At 36.8% G+C, this 11,277-nt stretch overlaps 1 protein-coding gene across 1 annotated transcript; it reads left to right on the plus strand.

Annotated features, from left to right (window-relative positions):
- The first annotated feature begins 263 nt into the window (after positions 1–263).
- LOC139946281 (angiopoietin-1 receptor-like) lies at positions 264–6,450 on the plus strand. The gene is made up of 13 exons (XM_071943904.1): positions 264–282; positions 486–718; positions 985–1,054; positions 1,641–1,819; positions 2,061–2,391; positions 2,745–2,855; positions 3,412–3,578; positions 4,197–4,310; positions 4,584–4,654; positions 4,826–4,866; positions 5,047–5,143; positions 5,605–5,710; positions 6,376–6,450. Exons 1-13 carry the CDS (start codon positions 264–266, stop codon positions 6,448–6,450), a joined length of 1,614 nt encoding a protein of 537 aa, XP_071800005.1.
- The last annotated feature ends 4,827 nt before the right edge of the window (positions 6,451–11,277 follow it).

Consider the following 11,277-nt stretch of genomic DNA (forward strand, 5'->3'; position numbering starts at 1 on the left):
TCATTCAGTTATGAATATATAAAAGACCTTACCGATGAAGTAAAACAAATGAGTAAATACATCAACAATAATGACAATAAATTTGTGAAAGAAACCGTCCACGAATTAAAAAAAAAAATGCCAGCGGAAACTTACTCACTGTTTATGTTCGTATTATTATGCCCAACACTAATACCTACTGACATTAGTAGGCTGGCGTAGCAAAGCATGCATGTATACTTTGTCCTTCCACTAACTGATTTGTGACCTGAAAACTCATCAGTATGGATCATTGTCAGAAAGGTGATCGCCCATCTGTTAGTTTAAATTTACCTGAATACCACAGCTTTCGCCATTACCCTTTTTCATATTATTCGAGACCCATTGACATACCAATTAAACTTTTGTTTTTGTATCATAACAATTGTTTTTGTTATTTTGTTTTCATTGTATTTTTGTTTATATTGTTATTTAACAATTATTTATCACATTTCTCCTCCACAAAGTTCCTACCCCTCCAAGCAACGTGACTTTCCCAGTAATCAGAAGCGACCGCATCACCGTGTCGTGGCTTCGTCCATCTCAAGGCGATAGCATCAATTACGAGATCCGCTACTGGAGAACAGGATCTGGAAACTCATCATCGGCTGAGATAGTTAGAGTCAAAGATGATCAACGGACTGACCTTCAAACAAGAGAGATCACGAATCTGGAGGGAAATGTCAGTTATTCATTCCAGGTATGGTGCCAAGTAAACCACAGGCAATGCTGCATCAGAGAAAGAACAAACAAACATTGCTCCCAAAAGGGTATTCAAACTGCTATGGTTAATAAACAGTCAATGTCATCAGCAGACTGACCTTCAAACGAGAGAGATCACCAACCTGTGAAAATGGTTTAACCTATTCATTCCAAGTATGGTGCCAAGTTAACCAAAGGCATTGTTTTACAATACTTTTGAAGTGTTAGTGTTTACTGAACTGTTAATGGTTTTGTCCTTTTTAGATACGTGCTGAAACACATTTTGGACTAGGAGGATGGAGCAACGTCTCATTATCTGTCACATTGCCACACAGTAAGTTTATATACTTTTCCTGTGGATACTTAATATGTAATATCTACATCAAGGCAACAGGGTCATTATTTGATACCGTTAACCCAAAAGTATACCCTGATCAGGGTATACGTTTGGGTCATGAAGATGCATGTACTCATGTCATCGCACAAGAACACTCACGACCATTAAAGGAACACGTTGCCTTGGATCGGTCGAGTTGGTCTTTGAAAAGCGTTCTATAACCGTTTGTTATAAAATCGGTATGGTTAGAAAGATGTTGTAAAAGTAGAAAACAATGATTTACACAAATATGCCTCGAAATTGCGTGGTTTTCGTGTTACCTCGTCGACAAACACGGTCGGCCATTTATGGGGGTCAAAAACTTGACTCCCATAAATGGCCGACCGTGTTAGTCCGCGACGTAAAATGAAAACCGTACAATGTTGAGTGCTACTTGTGTGGATCATTGTATTCTACTTTTAAAACATCTTTCTTACCACATGCATTTCATAACAAACGGTTTCAAACGCTTTTCATAGACCAACTCGTCCGATCCAAGGCAACGTGTTCCTTTAAAGAACTGCATCTTCTTTCTCTTCTGTAGTGAACGCATTAACTCAGACGCCTATCACTAGACTGAGCAGTCTTCTGATTATCGTTATCTGTTTGGTCATTGCTGCTGTTGTGATTATTGTTGGTGTAATCGGTTACACCCGAAGACGTCGTAAACGAAGCAGACTAAATCCATTGCAGCTTCAGGGGTTAAATGCTGACCAGGAACTCGTGAGTAAAAAGTTGCATTTGCAGGTATGATTCAAAAGACAGAACTAAATAGAGAAAACATCACTCTAGACTACTACACGCCTGCCGAAACGTTTCCCAAACCAACCCCTTCCAACACATAATCACCAGACATTTTGTTTTCAGGCTTAAAATATAATTTAAATACATTAAATGCATTAAATATACAGTGACCAGTTTCTATATATTCTTTTTTTTAATTTGCTATACTGCTTCACAACAGGTTTCTTATGAGAATGCGGAACCACGAGAGGAGAAACCAACCAGCGCACCAATCCCAAAAGAAGTTTCACTGGTACAAGAGTCAGTTTATGAACCAGTGGGTCCCGGTTCATCTGCACGAAGGGATGCACCAGCACCAGCACCAGCACCACAGTCACAACCTACATACGAAGATGTTGGTTTGCCTACATGGGCTAACCCATGGAGTGTCTTTTGGGAGGATTTGATGGTAGGAAAAAAAGTACTTGGGAAGGGACACTTTGGTGAAGTACATTATGGCGGAGTAATGCTTAAAGGAGATCTGTACAAAGCTGCGATCAAAAAGCTCAAAGGTATGTCTGAGTGCAATGTCCATGTTCAATTTCCATTATAACAGAGATAAGCAGATTTCAAAATGGACTTCAAAATAAAACCAGCTATTAAGATGATGATTAAATCTTTTTTTTTTTATATATATATCTGTAAATATTCCCTTTCTAGTGGCAATGTTTATAGCAACTATACACTTGTCAATCTTTTTAGTGAATGGGTGTTTTTTGTTTTGTTTGTTTTGTTTGGGCATGCGTACACAAAGGTTTTCAAGCCGGTAAGTGTTTGAAATAACAGTACTCATAAACAAATTTTTTGGCGAGATACCATCACTAATGCTTCTTTCTTTGACATGGAATTGAATTTTTCTTTTCAGAAAATGCACCTTCAGCTGACAGAGAACATTTTTTAGAAGAACTCAAAACAATGACAATTCACGGCAGTCATCCCAACCTTGTCAAGATTTTGGGTGCCTGTCAACATGAAGGTAAGTGATTCATCTTCAATTTTTGTTTATGATAAAAAAAAAACAAGGAACGTTATTCACATTAAAGGAACACGTTGCCTTGGATCGGTCGAGTTGTTCTTTGAAAAGCGTTTTGTAACCGTTAATTATAAATAGCATATGGTTAGAAAGATGTTGTAAAAGTAGAATACAACGATCCACACAAATATGCCTCGAAATTGCGTAGTTTTCTTTTTACCTCGTCCAATAACACGGTCGGCCATTTATGGGAGTCAACATTTTGGCTCCTATAAATGGCCGACCGTGATAGTTCGCGACGTAAAAAGAAAACCGTGCAATTTTGAGTGATACTTGTGTGGATCATTATATTCTACTTTTAAAACATCTTTCCAACCATATGCATTTTATAACAAACGGTTACAAACGCTTTTTGTAGACCAACTCGTCCGATCCACGGTAACGTGTTCCTTTAATAAGAATTCTTCAGAAATTGCATTGCAATAAGCGTTTGACCAAATACAAATTGTGGAATTGCTGGGCTTTGAAATTCAATTGTTATTCTCAATATCTGTTTAAGGTATATTGTACGTAGCTATGGAGTTTTTATCCAACGGTGACCTCCGTTGCTACCTGAGGAAGGCTCGATCAATGGAGGATGATGGTCAAGCATCGCTGTCTCCTCAGAAGCTGCTCCAGTTTGCTCTGGATGTGGCTAAAGGAATGCAACACCTGGCTGCATCAGGGGCAAGTATACCTTTATTTTTCTAGCCTCTTAAAAAGAGTATTCAGATAACTATGGTTAACAAACGGGCAATCTAATGTCATCACAGCAAAACCTAAACACATTAATAAAGACTGTAATGCCACACAAAACAAGTTTTGACATTACTCTCCACAATAATTATATTAAAGTCATCATTTCTTGAGACGAATTATACTGCTGCAATAATCTTACTGGAACATTTGGTTAAATGGTGACCATAATGTTGTATGGCACATGTTCTTTAGCTGCCCAGTAGGCAACCCAACAACATAGACTAATCCTTTACAAAAGCTTTCAACAGTAATAACACTTGTATTCCGGTTTTAAAATACAGAACTATTTGAACTTTGATAAACCTTATACTCGCTAAGATCATTACTTTCTTTGATGGACTGTAAGGACACATTTATCACCTGTATGAGTCTAGATTTTGTTTTATTGCTCGTGTTATGTCAATAATAGTTGGTGTTGGGGAAGGCTCTTATAGTATGCACTTTGTAAATGTTTGTAAATTGGTTTACTCATAACGGTCGGGAGTAATACTAGCGAGTTGATGTTCTCATCTTGGAACTAATTTAAAATTTCATACTTTTTTACAGGTGATACATCGTGATTTGGCCGCAAGGAACATTCTCCTTGATGATAATCTGGTTGCCAAGGTTTCTGACTTCGGTTTGTCACGTGGAGAAGACGTTTACGTACAGACATCAAAGGTATCGTATGCTTTAAAAGCTACACATAGGGACGCATACAACGGATGTAGCGTACGATCAATATAAAGTGTTACCATTGTTATCTTTTCAAAACAAATTTCCATTCAGACGTGCCCTTGAAAACTGTTTGGCCATGTCTTAACACACTGGCTGTAAATGAGTCTTATCATGTTCAATTAGATAATGTTTCAACAAGTCATTTCACAACATAAACGATTGGCATTTTTGTGAGAGGTTTTTCTCATCCCGGTGTAAACTTTACTGTCTTTGTAGACTCGTGTCCCAACTCGCTGGCTCTCTCTGGAATCACTGACTCGCCAGACGTACACCTCGAAGAGTGATGTGTAAGCAAAATTTGTGAAAACAACAGTATTTGCACATAAAAGTGTTTTCATGCAAAATTATCGATTGCAGTAAAATATCAATGTGAATGTTTTAGTAATTATTTGTTTTACTGAAAATATTTTTCCTGAACCAAGTGACTAATTTGATTTAACGTTTGTTTCACACACTAGGTGGTCCTTCGGAATCCTGCTATGGGAAATTGCAACCCTCGGTAAGATAATTGTTCCAAAATAGTTTTAGTATTGTCCAACTGAATTTCTAAATAACTGAATGCACTTTTACACCATTGTGATTGGGTAATCGGTGTATGGGTAAAAACCAAAAATTAATATGTTTTATCCCCGATGCAAATTTAACATCTATTATCATTGTGATTGATGTTCGTATACAGGTGGTACACCGTACCCTGGTATAAAGACTCCATTCCTGACATCAAGGCTGGAGAATGGATACCGTATGCCCAAACCAGACAACTCCGATGACAAAATGTAAGATAATGGTGTTAAAAAATATATATGATAGAGGGCAGAGTTAAATCATATTTATACAAAATTTATGCAAATCATAAGATGAGACCAATTGTAACAACAACAAGTGCATTTGATATGTACCATGAAAGCTTGTTGTATGACATGGATACCAAATTATGCCATGCTTACCATTACGGAAAATCTTAACGTTTAGAGCAAGAACATGTAGCAATACCATGCGCACTGAATTTTATCCTTTTGTTGAAATATCATTGCTATAGCTTGTCACATTACTCCCGAAACGGCCCAAAGAAAGTCATCCTTACAATGACCGGAAAAAAGATGTTCTTGTAAGACAATAATTTGATACCATCGGTCTTATAGGAGTGGTTCAGCTTGTGTTTAACATAAAGAAGCATTCAAATGATGGCCAGGGATTTTAAATTATGATTGTCGGTTGATCTGCTTTACTAAAACAGTTACGATGTGATGGTGAAGTGCTGGCAGGAAGATCCGGATGATCGACCATCCTTCAAAAAGCTTGTCTCTATCCTGGAAACAATGGCCGACAGCAAGGAGGATCAGGTGAGACTAAAATTAGATGTATAACTTACTGTGTTGTTAAATTCAAATTATTGATGCTTAGAATTAAACACGTCTCTGAAGAAAGCTTGCCGTTTTATGATTAACTTAATGGCCTAAATGAGTGAAGAAAATGGAAATTACATAAACAAAATTATAAGCCCTCATCACAATTTTTGACACTTAACTAGATGTTTAGTAGGCCTAAGTGTTCTGTAAGCTGTTTTGACAAGTAAACTGTAAACTGAACATGTTTCATCTAGAACCAACCCTATTAGACATTTAAGCTGATCAAGGTTTGTGTTTTTATTGTGCCATTTTAAGATCGAAAACAGGTCTTGATTAGTTTCTTTATAGACATTCCGAAGAAGCACTTTTTTTTACAGCAAATTTAATGTTTGAAATAAACTCTTGCCACAATTAATAATAAATGCAGAATAAAAAAAAATGGAATACTCGGTTCTGGTTTCAAGCAACGACCCCAACTTAGAGAAGATAACTTAACAAATAGACGCACTATCATGCCTGATGACGAGGTCTAAGCATTTCGAGAATAATGTTTAATGCTGCGTCCAAGCTTGTCCCCAGACACCTGTTAGCGACGGCTTAGTTTCGTATATCCTTACTCATTCCAAAAGAGTATTGAAGTTTTGTTTATTTCTTAACAGATCTACATGCGTCTGATACCGAGTTCGAAACAGTATTTGTATGAGAACATACACCCGGAGTTGGACGACAACTAACTGGGTGTTTTCAAATCGTATGGGAACCCATCTTGGTACAAGTCAAACCGATATTTTTGTTTTAACGCTGGCGTATAACACGCGAATTTGTGGAGGTACTGATGTGTCGTAACATACTTTTGCTCATACTATTCAGTGTAACTGGTTAACCTTGTGTACTTAAAAAAATACGTAGTTGTATAGGTAAAAGGAAAGGGATCAGATAATGTTTTGGCCATGTTATCCAAACGCCAATGTAATTTAGACAAAAGCACATGGATAATCCTTTTATTGTATCATTGTTATAGAAATAATAACCGTTTCATGGTTATCCGCTTGAATCCACTAGAAGCTTTTTATACAGAAAAAATTAACTGCTTATAAATCAACAAAAAATATAAACTGTGAACTTAAAGTGATTTTAAATGGACACATGTTAGGCCTTATGTATGTATGTTATAGCTGGTAGTTTCTTGATCGTTTTTCAGGTGGTAGTTTATCTCAGTAGTTTGATTGTCAGTTCGTGATTTCGCTATACTGTTTTAAATTGGTTTGTGGGTCTTCTTTGCTTTCATCGAATTGTAAAATGCTGTTAAGGACACAATCGAGTGAGACGTGGACATGAACGCTCGATTTAAAAACACGTGGTCGTGGTCGGGCGGAAAAGGACCGAGTCACTACTATTTATTTCCATTAATGAGTGCCCCCTCGTAATAATGAGCGTTATAATTGTAGCGAAAAATGCATAACCTTTGTCATGATTTCCAATTCGTGTCAAGTCCGGTTCGCGAAAGGATTTTGCAGACGTACGCGTATTGATGTGTTCACATTGCGTTGCGTCTAAACAAGTGCCAAGGGTAATAATTGTGCCACCCGTATGTTTAATATACTTTATCTCAGCATCTCAACATGTCGATATCGTACTTTTAGTCATGGCCTCATGAAGTCCTCTTTACCAATCAAAATGGTTGAATTGTTCTGTTAGAATTTAATGTGACGTACGGTTTATTACAACAACCATTCTTTTAATAATAAGATTGGAAGTTTAAACATCTAAACTCGAAAGTACTTACTAGATCCATTGTTTGTCGTACTAAATCTACTTTTAATTGGGAAACCCCACCAGATCGTTAGAGGCCCACACATCAACATGTACTATAACTTTAACTTGAACATCGGTATGTTTCAATCATTTATCACCAAGAAACCTAATATTAAAGTTATGGTAAACAATTTGTGTTGTCATGTATTCAATCAAGATTTCATCGAATCCTGTATATTTATGTTGAAGTTCGGGATCAAGTAATATCCTATAGGGAGAAAACTTAACGTGGGTAAATATATATTACTGAGCTATATAATGATTCCATATCGTTCATTTTCTTATCATATGTAGTTTGTCATCCTTCTTGTTAATGGTCAATCCTTTCATTGGTATGTTTGGTATGTTCCTCATGTTATTATTCTACATGGACATGTAATTAACTAGTTTTTTTGTTGTGCATCGCTCGGAGTATTCTCTTATATAAGATGCTGAACTAGGATTGAAATATTGTGTAAATAATTCAACATTCAAGTATTTTTGTCATAGTGACTTTATACATAGACATGAGAACAACCATTGCTGATACTATTGGTTGGTTTCATGTATTTAATTCATGGCTTTTATCAATACACACACTTAAAAGAGTTGGGTTGGTGAATACGATGAAGTTCAAACTATGTCCTTGTCAATATTGTTGCATTCAAAAGTTCGTTAATAACAATAACACTTATAATGCGCCGGTATCCACCACTGGTGATGCTCATGGCGCAAGGAAGAAAAACAAAATTAATGAAAAGCAGCTGTGGAAAAGTTGGTTTTTAGGGCCTGTTTGAACTTATGAATAGAAGACATGTTTCGGATATTAAGAGGCAGATTATTCCAAAGTAGAGGACCAGCATGGTATTTGAACAAGTCGTTCCTTTGCTACGGAACCCATAACGGGACATGTAGCTCAAACGTTGGCAACAAATACTGAAACAAAAAAAATAATGAGAAAACGAAACTATAATCAAAGTATCATGATTTCATAAAGACGAAACAGTATTTCGAGATAACGCTTCGTGGTAAAAACATGCAAGGGAATAATGTTTACACATTGTTTACCATTCCAATTTTATCTGATTACCTTACCCCTTAGGGGGGATACGTACCTGGTGGCTTGTTACTACGAGAAAAGTAAAATATTTAAGACCAAAGCATGAATCAGTGTAGACAATTCATTGGCATTGTAATAGCTTAACATCATTAATTCAAAACAAGTGTACTTTTGAGAAACTACAGCATCATAAGCCAACGTGTATAATATAAAGTGCTTTAGGCCTGCTTAAACTGTTTGAAGCAAAATAAACAACAAACAAAACCATAAAAAGAAAACAACTTTGGGTATTTTCAATTGTATTACTTCGGGTCATTATTACATTCCTGTTGCTTGGTAGCTGTCCAAGCCATGTATGCCTTGACAAAAGGCTACCTTTTAGGCAGAAAATGTTAATGTCCATATGAATATTGGTCCAATAATAATTTAAGCGATCCCATGACAAACATATTGCAGTATGATTATGTTTACTTACGAATACACATAAGTTCCCGATGTTAAATACAAATGAGAAAAACAGAGGACCTGAGTATTAGTTCGAGGTTCAATTTGGATGATTTTGAATGTTCTGGCAATAAAGAAACATATGCTTGTTAATTTAAGCTGTGTTTATTTTGGGAAGCAGATCGAGTCCCCTATGAATACTTTGATATTGAAAATGTTGACCGAAGTTTTCTGTTGGGACACAAAGTCCCAATGGGGTGACCAGAAAACCGTTGACACTGGTGTGACAGGAAAATCTGTCATCCCGGGAATTCTGTCCCCGAAAAAATGCGCATAAACGTCTTCCGATAGCGCCCTCTGTTGAACCATATTTAATCAATGCTAAATAAGTTTATATGGGGGACAACATTATAGAGGGAAATACTTATCTAGTACACCGGTGTCAGATGCAATTGTGTCCGCCACGCAATACTGTCCGATCAGGACACTTTTGCATATGCAATTGTGTCCGGGGCTATGCAAAAACCGTCCGGCGGCATGTACATGATTGTACATGTATGTGCGCGCGTAAGCGAGTGTGCATGCACTGGACCTACGTAATGAAGCATGAATATGCACTTATTTTATGATTGCAGCGAATACCCAACAGCCGAACATTTCCCATGTCATTCATGACATGCACTTAGCATGTAAAACAAACGGCGAACACGGTTCCGTCGACCAATGACGTTTAAATGAATGTCAGACAACACCGTCGAGTTGTCCACGGACGAGTTGTCCGAACGGACGAGTTGTCCGACGGACGAGTTGTCCGACGGACGAGTTGACTGGTCTCCGTTTAATTTCTTACAAGGACAGCTTTGCACGGGGCGGACACAACTGCATATGCAAATGTGTCCGGGCGGACACAATTGCATTATGCAGCAGCGTCCGGGCGGACACGATTGCATATGCAAAACCGTCCGGCGGACATTATTGCTTATGCAATAATGCATCCGGATAGTATTGCATATAATAGGACATAATTGCAAGCCCTTTTCGCTTTTAATGGAGAGCGAACAAACTGTGTTAATACCCACAATCACTGTGTTAATACCCACAATCACACACAATCCAAAGAATTTGATAACCGTTTATACTGAAACGCCCAATTTCAATGTCATTTTTTTTTTTTTTTTGCCAAGTATCACCATAAAAAATTCAGTGGGCATTTGTGTGTGTTTTTTGCAAAATGGCTTTAAGTGACTGGTAACTTTCCCTTAAGTTCTCATGACCGTAGTTCCTATCGTGCGTGAGGGTGTAGGGTCTCTTCAACTCGTTTTTGTTTCAAGACAATAGTTGACAAAAATGGTTGTGCATTCTGAATATTGTCCGTGTGTACTTTGAATGTGTTCGCAGCACCAATAAATTATAAAGTCATATGGGTATCATTTGATATGAAACACTGTCTTGATCGGACAACAGTTAGCTTGAGAATTTCATGATCACTTTGATTATTCGACCTTGGTTGTTCGTTGTGATTTTTGAGTGGTCTGGATGAACATTTGGCATGAATTAAACTGGATAGTTCCTCCTATTAGCTAAACAGGAAATACAGATGTTTATCGCAAACTGATTTGGGGGAAAACTGTTTTACAACGGTTCTCAAAAGTTATTATTGTATGCAATCATTTTGTGTGTTGTGTTATTACGTTTCCTTGTACAGTATTGGTAAGGGTTTTTAAAGTAAGGATCATTTATCTGCAACCATAATCGGGTTGGATTCGTTATAAAATAAATCATTTACAAATTACATCACCTAATCCTTTAAACAAATAATTATTTGATTTTTTTTTAAATATAAAAAAAAAACAGTCCAGTAAAAAACGACAAGCACCAAACATCGTTATTGATAAGGATAAAACATGGTTAATATGAAAGCGTACTCATTAGGAAGACTATACAGAACAACTTCTTTCTTTGCAATGTTTGTATAAAGTTGTATTGCCCTCTGACAGCTCTACATATTGCCTAACCATCCACGAAGACAATGAGAAAACTGAAACCTTTGCATAGTCTTGTTATATCTTCATTTTTTTTTTTTTTTTGCCTCCTGGCCCACACAATGGATTTAATACACAGTTGTACTGTTTCCTTCTTGAAGTATAGATTTGATCAAACTAAACATGAGCTTCTGTCTTCAATTATAAAGATAAAACGTCAGCAATGTTGAAACAGTGTTAGTGTTAGTGTAAATACACAACGAGTTGAAATTTCACTAATT

The sequence above is a fragment of the Asterias amurensis genome, chromosome 13, assembly GCF_032118995.1.
Source record: "Asterias amurensis chromosome 13, ASM3211899v1".
Classification (NCBI taxonomy): domain Eukaryota; kingdom Metazoa; phylum Echinodermata; class Asteroidea; order Forcipulatida; family Asteriidae; genus Asterias; species Asterias amurensis.

Bases quoted from the DNA above. Each gene is read 5' to 3' on its own strand.
- LOC139946281 (XM_071943904.1), top strand. The intron at 1,820-2,060 runs GTGAGTAAAAAG...GCTTCACAACAG, and splicing joins TAAATGCTGACCAGGAACTC to GTTTCTTATGAGAATGCGGA. The intron at 2,856-3,411 runs GTAAGTGATTCA...TATCTGTTTAAG, and splicing joins GGGTGCCTGTCAACATGAAG to GTATATTGTACGTAGCTATG.